The 16,245-nt window shown below is 35.4% G+C and overlaps 2 protein-coding genes across 2 annotated transcripts in view; both read right to left on the bottom strand.

The window, feature by feature from the left end:
* LOC148305134 (vacuole membrane protein 1-like) overlaps positions 1-6,216 on the bottom strand; it is a 40,457-nt gene extending 34,241 nt beyond the window's left edge. The window contains exon 1 of the mRNA XM_088267172.1: positions 6,097-6,216. The gene's annotated coding sequence lies outside the window, so the exon portion shown is untranslated. The remainder of the gene's footprint in view (positions 1-6,096) is intronic.
* Positions 6,217-6,971: 755 nt separating this feature from the next.
* The window catches only part of Cap-G (Chromosome associated protein G), a 29,373-nt gene continuing 20,099 nt past the window's right edge, over positions 6,972-16,245 (bottom strand). The window contains exons 16-23 of the mRNA XM_088267230.1: positions 15,704-15,915; positions 14,434-14,598; positions 13,551-13,716; positions 12,944-13,099; positions 11,801-12,082; positions 9,992-10,221; positions 8,653-8,771; positions 6,972-8,283 (exon numbers count right to left, since the gene is read on the bottom strand). Of these exons, the coding sequence (XP_088123356.1) occupies positions 8,250-8,283; positions 8,653-8,771; positions 9,992-10,221; positions 11,801-12,082; positions 12,944-13,099; positions 13,551-13,716; positions 14,434-14,598; positions 15,704-15,915 (1,364 nt within the window). The 3' untranslated portion in view covers positions 6,972-8,249. The remainder of the gene's footprint in view (positions 8,284-8,652; positions 8,772-9,991; positions 10,222-11,800; positions 12,083-12,943; positions 13,100-13,550; positions 13,717-14,433; positions 14,599-15,703; positions 15,916-16,245) is intronic.

Below are 16,245 nucleotides of genomic sequence, written 5' to 3'. Positions count from 1 at the left end.
AGTCTTGCAGCGTCAGGCCCGGCGAGCGGGGGGGACCTTCGTAACTCCTCGTTTGGAAGGCGGAGCCGCCGCCCCGACGGAAAGTCCCTCCGGTCATTTCGGACGGTAATATCGGATGCTGTCGTCGCAAAGCCAAGTTTGACCAGGTTAATTCTTTGTAACATTTATATTTACAACCTGTTTGTGACTATATTGTATACATATGTACGTATGTAATTTTTATTTTTAGTTTTTAGGATGTTCGGTTTATTTATTACCTATGTATCTTATGTTTTCATGTGAACACAGTTTCAATTTAGTTTGAAAAAAAATTATAACCATGTTTCTAAATTATTGATACATACTAATTGTATTTAGATTGCTGTACAGCAATTTTTATATATCTATATTTTCCTACAAATCTATTTTTATATATCTTTTATTCAGATTTCTTATATATCTAAATCTTCCAACTAACCATAAGTATGAAGGATTAAAGTTTTGTACCCTTTATGGTGAGATAATGTAAATTTCACACAATTTCATGACTGCAAACAAGTCGACATAATACGAAAGGCATGGGAAGCAGGATAGAGAAGTAGGATATCGAAGGGATAAGGGGGACAAGGAAGGGATGATATTGTGTGCAGTTGGGGTTTCTCGGAAAGAGAGTCACAGACAATTTGTCCGATAGGGTGCATTTCTCATGTAGAAGAGTGGGTAATTAGTTCCATAGTCTTTCTGCTATGACTGGGTAGAATTGTTACTCAAGAATTATGTGTTATATTGAAAAATGGGAAGTGTGATAAAAGTGACCATGATTGTAAAGGTATTCCATCAACAAGATGTTATATTGTAAATGAAAATACTCGTTGTTTACTACTTGAGTTATATTCATTTTAACCTTCTCCTCCCAGTGATGTATTTACTACAACTCGACTTTTCAAATGAGAATATCAATATAAAATATAATAAATACGGGCCCAGAATTTTTGTATTCCTCCGTATAATATAATTATGTATTACACAAAAGTATTATAATATAAAGTTATTCATCTTCAGTGACGGAAATAAATAATTTGTGAATAAAATCGGGAATAAGATCACCTCTACACAAACGTTTCTGTGTGTGCATGTGTGGCGTGCTTTGTAAGTATACACGCATGTTGTAATGTGTTTACCATGCCAGTAGCACGCAGATTGTCTTGCGCGACGGTTGTGTCGCTACGCCAACAGTTGCGGTTATTTGTGATGTATTTTTTTCACGTTTTAAGATAAAACCAGAGCTAACATTACAAAATTTTTACATTTCAACTTCAACTATGGTCAATAAAAACAAAATATGGAAATATTTACATTTTTCCCGTTTTTAAACCACATTTTCATATGGTGTAAAAAATACATTTCACTGGAACGCGCGGGAGTTTTTAACATCGTAAGGGAAGGGTGAATGACTAGTTTCGGAAGCTAAATATGCTTCCATTTTCGGGTCTGAATATAAACTATTATTATACACTCACTGGTGAGTGGTTATATACTAATATTATTAACATTTTTGTAAAAAAAAAATAAGTAAAAATGACTAACCACAAAGTAAATACTTTAAATATTAATAATATTGAGAATTCAGACCAAAAGATAGAAGCATCTGTAGCTTCCGAAACTAGTCGTTAAAATAAATATAACTCAAGTGGTAAAAACAAGTGTTTTCATTTTCAATTGCATCATGTCTTACCACAAAGTGAATGCCAAAAATTGTTTATTGAATTTATTCAAATGAAAAATTTATTGAAATAAAGATATTTTATGTTAGTGCAATCGGAATATGGAGAATATTGTAAATGAATGAGAGATTATGATTCTACACGGCTGAAAGCAAAGCTATTTTAATTCAGTGTGAGAAGGTGACACATGGTCACATGTATTTTCTTGAAAACATTATGAAATTTAGTATTGTTTAACAGTTTGTGAAACTCATTTGTAAAACTGTGGTGTAGTATACAAGGTCTCTCTCTGCATGTATGTTATATGTATAACTACATAATAATTGCACACTACTGCTTTTAAATATATATTCGATGCAAATACAAATAAATCATAGAAACAATGCCAATTGTGTTTATTTTATGCGCAAGAATATAAAAATGCATACCTAATATAGTAATTTATGTAAATTGAACATTATATACAGCACGGTAAAGAATAGCGAAAAATAATAAAAATCCGTGTTCACAGTTTACTGTTACAAGAAATAAAACTAACATATCGCTCACTCCTTTCAAGAACGTCATAAATCAAAAAACTTGATTTTTCAGGAGAACCTTTTTAAAGTTTAAAAATATAATACAATGTTTTAAAAATAAATATCAAGCCTCTTACTGAACTTTTTACTGTGCAACAGATATTTTAGGTAAAACCTGAAGGTTTTTTTTCCATTTGAAAAATATTAAGTATATTTGAAGAAATAATTAAACAATACCTTTTCTTTAAAATGCAAAAACAACACTTTATGCCCTGTAGCGGGTAAATATTAAGTTTAAAATATGCCTCTTTTGCTGGGATAGTACATTTTCTGGGCACTCCGAAAACATGCACAACTGAAAATTGACGATTTTTGATTTATGACGTTCTTGAAAGGAGTGAGCGATATTTGCATGTGACGAATTTGCTGTTCAGAAATCAAATTTAACGATGCATAGCATATTTTGCTTCTGCGTGTGTTTTTTCTCAAAGATAAAAATTAAAATTTTATTTGCAATTAAAATTTTACTTGGTAAATAGAATATTTCTTAAAATCTATAAGGACACGTTAGCTGTCCAAAATCAAAACACAGTAAGGGATACGAGACAATTATACAGGAGAGCCAAAAAACGTGTTAATCACTTTAAGAACGTGCCCTAAGGAAACTTTTAGAGTGAACTAAATGAAAGTTAGCTCAAAATATGCGGTATATTATCAGATTCGATATTTAATATAAACATATTATTAATCTTTATAATTGAACGTTAGGCAGCGATTACTGCAGTTTTGTTTGTTTCGTTAGGTTGAAATAGGGTAATTTTACAATTTTATTACATTTACAATTTAAAAACACAGTGAGAGACAGACCCTTACTACGTTTTAATTTTGGCGATGCGACTTGGTTTTTAAATTATATTTAAGTAGAGTTTTGATTATCAAAGTGTTTTTTTAAAATTACTTTCTTAGGATTTAGCTGTATTTCAAAGAATTTTTCTTCAGCAGGTTATGGGGGTACGTTTACTTAGTCAAAAAATGCAAAAAAATGTTTTTACAAAAAATGTCCCTTACGGTGTTTTAAGTTTGGACAGCCGACGTGTTTCGATGCATTCAGCATTGTAAAGCTTAGTTTAAATCTTGTGGCCTCGGGATGTTGAAAGGTGAAAAGAAGGGTAGAAGTTGTTTTTTATTTTTTATCAGCGGGAACATGGACCATTGGGGGGAGGCCTTAGTGATTACCGTATTGTTAATTATGGTATATTTTTATTTGTATATTTATGTTGAAAAGTTCGACATTTTGGAACTATTGAACTATTGAATTATTGTATATTTATGTTGAAAAGTTCGACATTTTGGAACTGTTGAACTATTGAATTTCTATTGTTTGAAACTGTTGAAATTCCCGACTTCTAGTATATTTAAAAATTTTAAGAAGTACTGGTATGTACCAAGTAAAATTTAAATTAAAAATAGACAGATATTCCTACAAAATGACTGGCAAACCAATTCATTCATTCATTCATTCATTCAAACCCTTATCCGCACCCCAATGGTGCATAGGGCACTGCATCATATAAACGCAGTGTTATCTTGATGGTCAGCCCTCCGCTTCAGGTACCAGTCCAGGGTAATATTGAATAAATATTAGAGTGAAAAAATCACTTCTGTTTATTTGACACTCCCCAGGGAATCGAACCCGGGACCTCCAGAACGGTAGCCGAACATGCTGACCATTACACTACGGAGGCGGACAAATTAATAATAAAAATTTAATTCCCTACAAGCAGCCAATAAGACCGTTGGACACTCTAACTAACTAACTAACCATCACGCCGCTTCCCCGCAGGGGTAGGCAGAGAGAATAGAACGCCACACCACTCTGTCCTTGCAAACATTCTTCGCCTCTTCCACGTTCATGCATCTCCTCATACATACCCGCCGATAGTTTCGACTCCTAACCTGACCACTTTAAAGTATTTGGCATACTTGATCGTGCCAAGTTTTTCTCGGTCTTCCTCTGCTCCTTTTTCCAACTACATTCGCCTCATAAATTCATTTTACCGTTCTTTCCTCACTCATTCGTTCTACATGTCCAAACCATCTCAACACACCTTTCTTAATTTTATCGATAATGCTTGTCTCAGCTTTACACTCCTTCCTTATTTCACTATTTGAACATCTATCATACATCGTATATATGAATACAGTGAAACCTCTATCTATCGTTCCTCGAATAATCGTTTTCCCGGATGTATCGTTTATTTCTTCTATCCCAAATTCATTTCATACTAAACTAAACCGCATCCATCGTTTCTCTATCACCATTTACCGCATTTATCGTTCGAATTAAGCTGCATATTTGATACATTTTGTCTGTTTTTTTACATTATTTTAAATTTTCTTATATTCAACGGCAACGTATGGGATAGAAACTATCGAAAGCTTGTGTAACCGATAGCAGGAGAGGTCGATATTGATGAAAAGGAGCCGCTGCCTGTACCTGCATTTCCAGAAGCGTGCACACTCTTTGAAAGAAAACTTTCTATAACGCACATTTAATAACCGATGCTGAAAAAAATACTATTTGCAAAGCCGAAAATATACTATTGACTTACGAAAATAAAACAGTTAAAAAAACTAATTTTGATCAATAAACTTTAGTATTTTTTCAAATTCTATTCTGGTTTGTATTTTTTTTTAAATAAATTCATTTGCATCTTAAACCTGTATTCTTCTTAGAATTTTAGCCTACGAATGGTTATAAAGATTGGGAGGCCGGTATCTTTACTCGGTCGTGTCTACTTGCATATTGACCTCTTAATCCCGCATTCATTGTTTTCCCGCATTCATAGTTTATTTTAATAGGTCCCTTTAAAAACGATAGATAGATGTTACATTGTGCATAAGTATGACCATTCTTTCTTCTCAGCCCATATAGTTCATAAAGCACTGCATTGGATCCATCCAATGCCAACTTGATCATTGAGTATAAGAAGGAAAAATGGCCAGTCCTGTGTTGCAGATTCTTGTATATAAGAGTTGAATATAATTGAAAGATAACATAAATGAAGGAGGTTGGAAAATGAAATAGAGAGAGAAAAGAGTGTAAGAATAGGAGAACAGTAGCAATTGCTAAGGCACTCGGAATAGTATGCCCGTACTTGTTTAAGTTTGTGAAATTAGGAAAACAGAAATATATACATGTCTGTTGAGGAAAAATAACATTGTAAAAATGATTCAGATTTTTTTGTTATCAGCTGTTATTATTAAAATACATTTTTGTTTGGAAGAGTTATTCAATTTATATTGTTTCGGGGTCACAAAATCAAAACCATTTCCCCAAATTAGGTCGTGACTCAAAAGCATTAAGAAATGCTGGTCTAAATCACTGAAAAATATTTCTTTTGTTTCATTGTTCAAAATTAAGAAAATTAATTCAAATAAACCAGCAGTGCATTTAATGGCAGGTGTGCTTTTATTTTAAGATGAATTAAAATGTAAAAAATTCTAAATCATTATAAGAACGGGATCAACTAAATTATTTGATGAATGTAGGTCGTTATCATACAAGGAGTAATGACAAACAATACCATGTCATCATATCAATTAATAATAAATCGAAATAAATTGATTTGTGGTTAGTTCGGATGGAATATGTATGAAACAAAGCGTACAAAATTTATAATATTGACATTCGTGTTTCTCATCTATAAGAATTCAAGCACGCAATTCAGACAAAAGCCGTAATAAATTGATGCAAAAAACATTACTTGTCATATCAGTATGTATGATAAAACTACCGTTCTAACCTACATGGAGGCCTAGAATAATTTAAAATTATGTTCTTTCGCAAATCTTATATTAAAATAAAAACTTACCAAATATATTTCTAAGTAATTCGGTTTTGGAAAAATTAAAACAAATCAATTTCACTAAACTGGCAAAAAAATATTTGACAACCGAAAACACCTTGTCAGCACAGCCAACAAAAAACGACTAACAAAAAATTATCAATCAAAAACCACACTGTACCAACATAATGAAAAATCATATGTAAGGTAGGTACCTGTAAAAAACAATTGGTGCTTATACAATGAGATAATCGGGGTACATTTATAATTTCCACGTAATTGTTTTTTTTTGTACTTGGAGAAAATCTATTTATTCAGTATAAGCATTTTATAATTTTTCCCATTTGCCTTTAAAACGTAGTACCTTAAGAACCGTATACTTAGCATTGAAAAAATGTATGTGCAATGAATTTCAGTTGTGTAAAGTTTTGATTTGAAAAGAACAAGGCGTTAGAGACAGTGTATGGTCACAACTGTCGCCAAAAAAAACTAATTAGAAGTGATAAAAAACAATTTACATGCTGGTCATATTAATTAGTCTTGAAGGCAGAGTCCCCTTTTCAATATGGCGCTTATATTTATAGATAATGGTACAACTCAAAATTTGTTTTGTGAAAACTAAAAATGTACAAATTCAGAGTTTAAAATTCGTTTTGTGAAGATTAAATCATTATATTTTACACAACTTTGACTAGTTTTGCAAATTAGACTCCTAAGCTTTTTGGTTTAGTTTGTCTTGTTCGCAACATTTGTGAGTGAGTCCAAAATCCTTGTTCATTAATTTGGGTTTCTCCACTTAAAGGAAGGACTTAAAAAAATAACACATTAAGAATACACATTGAAAGGGTAGGAAATAAAATGAATGCAATATAAAATTATTTATTTATTTAAAATACAAATTTAAAATTTTTACAACAAAGGGTTTATGACAAACATTGTATTTCGTATTTATTTTGTCAGATATGTATCAACAATTTACTGTTTTCATATGAAATCACAGACAAAGTTTTAGATACATTATATTTGAAACACAATAAAGCATATCTTTAAAATGGATAATTTTCATGATGTATTTATTATAAGGTGGGTGGCTAATAATTTTATATGAAAAATCACAAGACTATCGCTAACATTCTTATTGAAATCTGTAGAGTAGTAAGGGAGATATGAAGGTTTGAACTTTAGACATTTGAATAAAACGAAATATGGACACTGCTATCTGCTTTATAGAGCTGTAATAGTAGTAGTGTGGATTCGTTTCTGTGATGTCATTCGTTACCAACTTACGAAAACAATATTTTTGCGAAGGCGAATTTCGGAAAAGAAAATGATGAATGAAAATATTGATTATATCGGCTGTTATAAAACACAAAACCAGTCTTACGCAATCTTTTATAGGTTGAGTATATTAAATTAGATATTCCTCCCGAGAGATATACCCTATTGAATAATGAAATAACTCTTTGTTGTAAATATATTATTTTCTGTGATGTGATAAATTAATATTGTCATAGCGATTTTTCTCTCTTTGTTCGTTAAATACCTACAATAGACTTTTATCAGAAACAATCATTATTTTAGAAATGACTCACAGATCACTGAAGTAGACTCAACTTGTGAGATTGGATTATATTCAGATGATAATCAATTATACAATAAAGCTATATATGAACATAAAAACATCCCAGTTATTGTCAGATGTATAAATTTTGGTACATATCAGGATATTACACCCTTGGAGTGTTGATTAAAGACACAAAATTTTGAGTGTGCCCAAATACTTGTTCACAAATCTGGATTATCTCCAATTACCAGTTATTTTTTAACATTATTTTTGACATCTCAACATAGATGAAGGAATATCGAAGTCTGGGCATTTACAGGCCATACAACCGTCATAGGCTGGTTTAAGTGATCACTTTACACACGTGTGATATTCACTAATTCTACCCATGACTGACAACCACACTACTCAAATTCTTGAATCTTCCAGATATATCAATCAAACTTGGAACACAGTGTGTATAGGTCGTAAGCCCTGTAAATGCCCAGAATTCTATTTTCTTCATCATCTATGTTGAGATATGAAAAAATAATGTTGAAGTAAGATCACCAATATCCTTTCTCGACAAGGTAGTGAAAAATAAACTAGATTGCCCTTAATTTACAAATAAAATGAATTAATCTTCTTCTTCATCATCACTGGATTCGCTTCTGAAAAAAGAAAAAGTGATTAAAAAATATGCATGGCTAAAATTCACTATATGTACTAAACAACCGCCTTCTGCAGGGCTAGGCAGAGACAACAGAATGCCACACAACTGTCAAACAATTGCAAATGAATAACTTTATTTTACAGTACAGTTATGTAATATGTAATTATATTATGGAGGAATACAAAAATTCTTAGCCCGTATCTATTATATTCTATATGGTTAAGCGTTTATTTGCGGGAGCGAACTATGTGTTAATAATTGGATATTGGAGGTGAGTAAATTTAAAATTGTAAATATGTGATGAAAAACAAAAAAATATAATAATCATTATTAATTTTTTAAAAATACATATAATAGGTATACTCACTGTTCACTAGTTTCAGGTGTTTCGGGAACAGTTTTGTTAGCGACTCTTTGATTTTTTTCTCCCTCATTGTCATCACTTTCATCATCGTCACTGGAACTGTTTTCCAAGACCGACATCGACTGAAAATAATATCAAATCATGAATACGTAAAAAAAATTATGTTTTGATGTAATAATTTCTTCTAAGAACATCAGAAATGAGGACATTGAGGTGCATTTTCATAGATTACCTAGAAAAAGGAAAAACTATTACAGGGGAATACTACGCATCATTACTCGATAAGTTGAATACAGAAGTTACGGAAAAACGGCCACATTTGCAGGAGAAAAAATTATGTTTCATCAAGACAATGCGCACATTTTCTCATTTTCTCAAGACATTTTCTCGCACCTCAGCAGTTGCTATGGCAAAAATTCACGAATTACGGTTTGAACTACTTGACCACCCTTCTTACTCACCAGATCTAGCCCCGAGCGACTTTTTTTTGTTCCCTCAGCTAAAAATTGCGCTCGGAGGACAGAGATTTTTATTAAATGAAGAGGCCATCACCTTCGTAAATGACTATTTTGCAGGTAAAGACGCCAACTACTATTTGGACGGGTTGAAGAGATGGGAGCATCGCTGGGAGAAGTGTGTATACGTAAAAGGAGAATATGTAGAATAATAAAAATAATAGAAGAAAAAAAGACTTGTATCATTGTTAGGTCGGAAACTTTTCAGACGTCCCTCGTGTACTTACAAAGCACGCCACACGCGCACACACAAAAACGTTTGTATATTAGTGATTTTATTCCTGATTTTTTTACAAATTATTTATTTCCATCGCTGCAAATAAATAACTTTATGTTGTAATAATTTTGTATCAAACTTAATTATATTATAAGGAGGAATAAAAAAATTGTGAGCCCGTATCTATTATATTTTATATTGATATTCTCATTTGAAAAGTCGAGTTGTAGTAAATACATTTCACCGGGAGGGGAAGGTTTAGAGACTAGGTTTAGAGAAATTGTGTTGTACAGAGGGTATAGTCAGATGGGGAAGACAGTTAAAACGCCTCTGGAATACCCATGTCAATAGAATGTAAGATAATAGATGATTCCAGTGTATTTTTTTGCATTCTATTGACATGAGCATTCCAGAATAGGCTAGATTTGCTATTCAAGAAAACCTAGACAGAAGAAGACCACCTGGAAGACCTCCAAAGCGATGGCGTAACAGCTGCCAGTCCACATCACAAGAGACGGAAAACAGAATAAATAGATACGAGGATCTATAAGCAAAAGAAATAAAAATATATGTAAAATTGAGGTTCCATCGTAATTTTTAGGGATCTTACCTCCATTTGATCATGACAGATTGTGTGCAGGACTGTGTCCTCGTCGCTGGAGTCTCGGATCTGTTGGTCTTCATCGTCCGAGGAGTCGGAGCACCTGACGGTGGTCTCCTGGCGCTGCTTGCCGGCGGCTCCTCTGCGCCCGCCGCCGTTCTTACCCGCACTCTTTTTCGTCTCAAATATCTCGAAAGCTTTTTGAGCTGGCTTTTTGCGGCCTTTGGTCTGAGTTCCCTCTGTAATAAAAGTGCATTGAGAAGAATTAACATACTTTGGACGGGAAAGGTTTTTCCACCTGTTTGGTCGAATGACCGATTAAGGACTGGAAGGGTATTTTAACTTTCTGCGCCGGCCTCATTTTAACCTTTCCCTTCCGGTGTTAAAATAAAATGCGCGTCCCGGTGTTGGGAAGTAGAAACACAATTAAAAATTAGCAATTTTAAATTGAAAAAATACGGACATTCATAGCTAATCCCCTTAATTAATTATAAATAAAGTAAAAAATTATAATAATTTAGATTTATTTGCTGAAAACATTAAAAAACCATCTGACAACGCTCACGAAACAAGCGTAGGTCCACTCTTGTCGAAACCTCAAGAGCTACTGCCGCTAACCCGCTAGCTAGCCAGAGAACATTGAGCTTTGAGCTCCTCACGCTTGAACAGTGCAAGTGTGCAAGAGTGAGATGCGAATATAGTGTCGCGGTTCTCGCACACTCTTCACACACTGTTTATACGCGAATTTGTTTCCGATATTCACAAAATACCTCCGATGTACCGAATAAATTGTGATTATTATTAATATTGTTTTTTAAATCAATGCCTAAATATGTTATGGAAGAATACCTAAAATCTTAGCCTTGTAATTATTCTTTTTATAGAGATATTATAGTTATTAAAAGCAATGTGTACTAGGTACACAACACCAGGAAGGGAAGGTTAAAGGCAGAAAAGAAGGATTAAGAAAAGAAGGAAAAGAAGGAAATTATCCAATAATTTTAAACGAATATTATATACCAATCTTCTTTGTGAAAGTCTTAACTATATGTACATAATTATCAAATACCGTCGTTAGCAGTCTGCAGATGTAAAAAATACCCATCTAAAATGTGTTAATATAATTTCATTAGAGCGGGAAATTGCGTGGGCCAATAGGAAAGTAATTCGAAAACCATAAACTGTAAATTTTCTTCACAACAATATTATTTGTGTGAATTACATTTTTTATATAAAAATATACATAACATGTGTTCAACCAATAGCCGCTTATGGGATTGAGGCAAGAGCAGACACTTCCAGAACAAAATCTCGACTTCGAACCTCCGAGATGAAGACTTTCTGTTCTATAACCAGAAACACATTGCGAGACCGAGTAAGAAATACCGACATGCGAAGCATGTGTAAGACGGAAGATATCGTGAGGTGGGGACGACAACGAAGGCGATACTGGAATGAACATATGTTTATATAAACAGAATGTCAGAAGACAGACTTCCACGTATCGCCCTTCAAGGTAACCCTGAAGGACGCAGACCCCCAGGCAGACCTCCAAAATGATAGAAAGACAGCTGGGAGTCAACATCCCAAGAGCGACATGCAGAGGCACAAACAGATACCTAGGATCTACAAAAAGAAGAAGACATTTTTTATGTTTTTCCTATTTAGGCTCTAACTTTACAAGCTTTAAAACCTATTCCTACAATGAGTTGGGTTTATTTTTTATGTTTAAAGTTACTATGATTTCATGTAATTCATGAGTGAAAATTATAGGCAAAAACATGGTGATAATCAATGTATGTTTTTGTTATCGTCTACCTTTGATAGAGACCATCTCCAGCTGCTTGTCCAGTCCCAGCACGGCCTTCCCTCTCCCTCTGGCTGCTGCCCCGGTCCCCGCGGCCCTCCCGGCAGCCTCGCCCGCCCCGCCTGCGGCCTTCCTGGCGGAGGCGGTGCGGGCGCTGCGTCGGGTGGACGGGGGAGTGACGGCGGGCCTGGGGGGGTCGAGGGCCCGGGAGGGCGTGGCCGGGGTGGACTCGGTGGTCTCGCGGGGCCGGCGGCGGGGGGTCTTGAGCAGCGCGCGCTTGGCGACATCGGCGGCTGGAAAATGGGCAAAGCTGTAGTAGTGAACCGACTAGAGCGGGGGTCGGCTACCTCTTGAACCAAAAGAGCCAATCGTGGGTAGCAAAATTATTTGAAAATAAAAATGATTTTGAGACAATTTTTAATTTAATTTATTGAATATTTAAAGGAACCTACGAGATTATTAAAGTAAAAGATTTACTTTTTGACTTAAAATTCAAACATTTATCATAAGGTGGAGACTGACCGGAGCATTTCCTCGTAACATAACATCGTAACATCGCTTGCCTGAATGCTCGCATCGTAACGTGTTACGTTACGATGAAATGCTCCACCTTTAGATGTATAAATCATGAAAGTGGTTTGAAACTAGTGTGGTTTTTGAAAGGTTGATTTCTTTTTAATGTTAACATTTTAACAAGAGACAGGTTTGACATTTCAACATAGATGAAGAAGAATATGGAAGTCTGGGCATTTACGGGGCTTACGATTTACAGACATCCATATTCTTCATTTATGTTGAGATGTCTATATGTATATATATATATAATAGATGTATATATGTACATAAATAGAAAAATAATTTACAACATTTTGAGTGTGTCCAAATACTTGTTCACAAATCTGGATTATCTCCAATTATATATTTATAAATTGTATTTTTCATATTATTTTTTGACATCTCATCAAATTCAAGAATTTGAGTAGTGTGATTGTCAATAATGGGTAGAATTGGTGAATGTTACACGTGTGTAAAGTGATCACCTTAACCAGCCTATGACGGTCATGAACCCCGTTAATGCCCAGACTTCCATATTCATCTTCATCATTTTGATGAGATGCCAAAAAATAATAAGAAAAATAATTGGTCCACCCTACCTGTGATGCGTCTCACTTTTCCGGGAGGCGGAGATGGATTGCAGCTCTCACTCTTCTCAGCAGTGCCGGACACAGACTCCATTTCCACATCCTTGGGCGGGGTCGATGAGGGAGAGGATACGTCGAGCTCCTTGGCCGGCTCATCCTCGCGCTTATCTGGAAACACTTGTCCATGTAACGAACGGTTCGGATGCAAAACAATCTGCTAAAAGAGACAACAATTATCTTTACCCAACCTCCAGTATTCACAAATGCGCAGTCTGATCGATAATCCTGAAACTATCCAGAACATTGGTCTGTATGTTCCCGATAGTTACTTAAGACAGCGTCGACATAGATTGTTTCACATTCCTATACACAAGACCAACCTGCCGATGGTTATGCCTGTAGGAAGAGCTACCACTATGTTGAACAATATCTCATTGGATATTGATCTGTTCAATGTGTCTGAATGAGTTTTCCGAAGCGGGATTCTTCTACACCTTTAGCAATAGTTCTTGCATATATTTTATTTTAATGTACTGAGAAAAAATGGTCAGAGTGGAAAAGGTTAAGAAATAGTGGTATTTAACCAAGTAAAACTTAAATTAAACATGCGGAGTTTTACCTGATTCGGAGCCACTTATGATGCTGGTCCTGGGTTCGGAGACTTCTGTGAGGGTCTCAAGCCCCGGATTGGCAGCCGAAACTCTCTGCTCCAAGTTGTCTAACTTCACTAGAAGGGAGCCCTTGAAGCGGATCATGTTTCTGTACAATGATTTGTCAGTCAGAATCTAAAAGAAATTACAAACAAATTAGTTTGAAAAAATAATATTATTATTTTGTTTTAACCCGGGGGTTCCCAAAGTGTGCGCCGCGGCGCCCTGGTGCGCCGTAGAAAGTAAAGAGGGGCGCCGTGAGTCGATCCTCTATCACTATCCGAAACCACAAATATTCTCGGGTACCTATAAAGCAACAAGTTCTATTTTGAGCGCTTGCATCTTTCTCTACCCAACTACTATTATTGTAGGTAACTATTTCTTTTGACTATAATAATTAATATATCGTAGTCGTACAGGAGAAAGTGACCAACTTACAAAACGTAAAATGTTCACTTTTGCTTGGCAAGAAAATAAACATCAATGCAGTTAGTCATTTTTACCATGTCAATATATTATACTTCCATGTTTAAAATCCTTTGGGATGTTTTTCAGGGCAATATTAAGCTAGTAAGATATCAAATAGTCAATAATCACGTTTTTGTAAAAAAAAATGCACTTGGTCACTTTCTCCTGTATGACTGCGATATAAATATTATATCATATTATTTGCAGAATGTAATACTTTTTCGCACGAAATACGTTACCCAGATAGGAAATCTTCCAAACCTTGATATTGGACAAGAGTTGTGATCCAGCTCTTCTGAGAAATTCATTTGGGTTATCATGTACCATGAAAATATTTTATTCGGGTTGTTACATGAGGATTGCATGTATAGCGTGTAACTTTACCTCCAGGAGGCCCTCGGCGGAGCGGATGAGGTCCCGGCACAGGGCGGGGGAGTGCGGGGACGACAGCAGGGTGAGGGCGCGGCACAGCGCGGGCGCAGCCGTCTCCTCCCCCCGCTCCAGGACATTCACGATCAGCACCGCCAGGTTGGAGTGCACATTGCGCGCCTGAAACACCAGTAGTATACCGCGAGTTGCGAGAGCACTCTGCTCTGTTCCGGATGGGACAAATCGTAACTTAGTTAGGCAGCTGTGCTACCCATACTATTTTCATAATTTTATCATATTTATGGGCGTTACACGGGATTTCACTGTCCGGCAGTCCGGTTTTGAAAAATGAAAACGACTACGACAGTTTAGCGTGATCGAATTTACGCGCAACGTGTTCACGCACCGATCCGAAGAAATATGGATAAAAGCCAGGCCAATCATCGTTTTAAAACGCTAACTGACGTGCCGGACGGTAAAATTTGGTGTAATTCCGGGTAGTGGACAAGCGCCCTATCACTGGTTTGTTCAGGATAACGTGATATCTGTCTGCGTGACGGAGAGTAAGTTAATTAGGAATGAAGTGTTGGATAGGTTAAGTTAGATTTTTTTATTAAAAAAATTCATTTCCTTTATTATTTGTATCCTGCTAATATACAAAATGTAAAGACATTTTTACATACATATTTACTACAGCGTATTCTTGGAGACATATTGAATGGAAAATTTTTCAAAAAGGTAAAGCAGTGCAGTTCAGCTGCTCTACTTTACCATACTTTTGCTCCACATATCGCTCACTCCTTTCAAGAACGTCATAAATCAAAAGTCTTCAATTTTCAGTTGTGCATGTTTTTGGAATGCCTAGAAAATGTACTATATTCCAGCAAAAGCGGTATATTTTTAACTTAATATTTACCCGCTACAGGGCAGAAAGTGTTGTTTTTGTATTTTGAAGAAAAGGTATTGTTTAATTATTTATATTAATATACTAAATATTTTTGTAATGGAGAAAAAACCTTCAGGTTTTACCTGAAGGTTTGTTGAAAAGATCTGTTGCACAGTAAAAAGTTCAATAAGTGGCTTGATATTTATTTTTAATACATTGTATTATATTTTTAAACTTTAAAAACTTTCTCCTGAAAAATCAAGTATTTTGATTTATGACATTCTTGAAAGGAGTGAGCGATATGCAAGGTAAAATAAATGTATGCATGTACAAGTAAAGTTAGGTTAGGTATCCGTCTGCAAAATGGTTAGTAAGTTAAAAATAGAGTGTCAGACTCACGTTGGGCGAGACAGACGGCATGGTCAGGCCGACGAGGAAGCGCAGCACGGCCTCCTGGTCCACCTCGGCCAGCGGGCTCCCGAGGGGCGCGCGCGCGAGGGTCAGCACGGAGGGCAGGAAGGCGGCCTCCAGTTGCTCCTGCGCCCCGTCGGCCCCCGTCGCAAACAGCGGAAAGAAGGTCCCCAGCACCTGCCGCAGGCCGTCCTCCTCCTCTGTGACAGAGAGACAAACAGTCGCCGTCAAATCAAACCCAACCAACGAGCTTGGGTTCACTGAAACCTCTCGGGTATAGAAACTCTTGGTTTTCCATTTGGATCCAGAAGAACTTGGGTTAAACATGTACACATGTTTAACACTGATGATGACAAGGTTCTTGTCGAAACCGATTGGAGAAAAAATGTAGCAATAAAAAAGTGGTTAAACACAAAGTTGTTTTTTTAAATATTATAAAGTTTATAAAATGTGCCACAAAATATATGTGAATAACAACCTTCTAGGAAATTATAATAAAAATGTAAATTTGTTTTAAAATTACTATAAAG

Source organism: Brachycentrus maculatus, unplaced genomic scaffold, assembly GCF_059751285.1.
Source record: "Brachycentrus maculatus isolate JH-2025_06_01 unplaced genomic scaffold, ASM5975128v1 h1tg000285l, whole genome shotgun sequence".
Taxonomy (NCBI): domain Eukaryota; kingdom Metazoa; phylum Arthropoda; class Insecta; order Trichoptera; family Brachycentridae; genus Brachycentrus; species Brachycentrus maculatus.
This window is presented reverse-complemented; position numbering and strand designations above follow the sequence as displayed.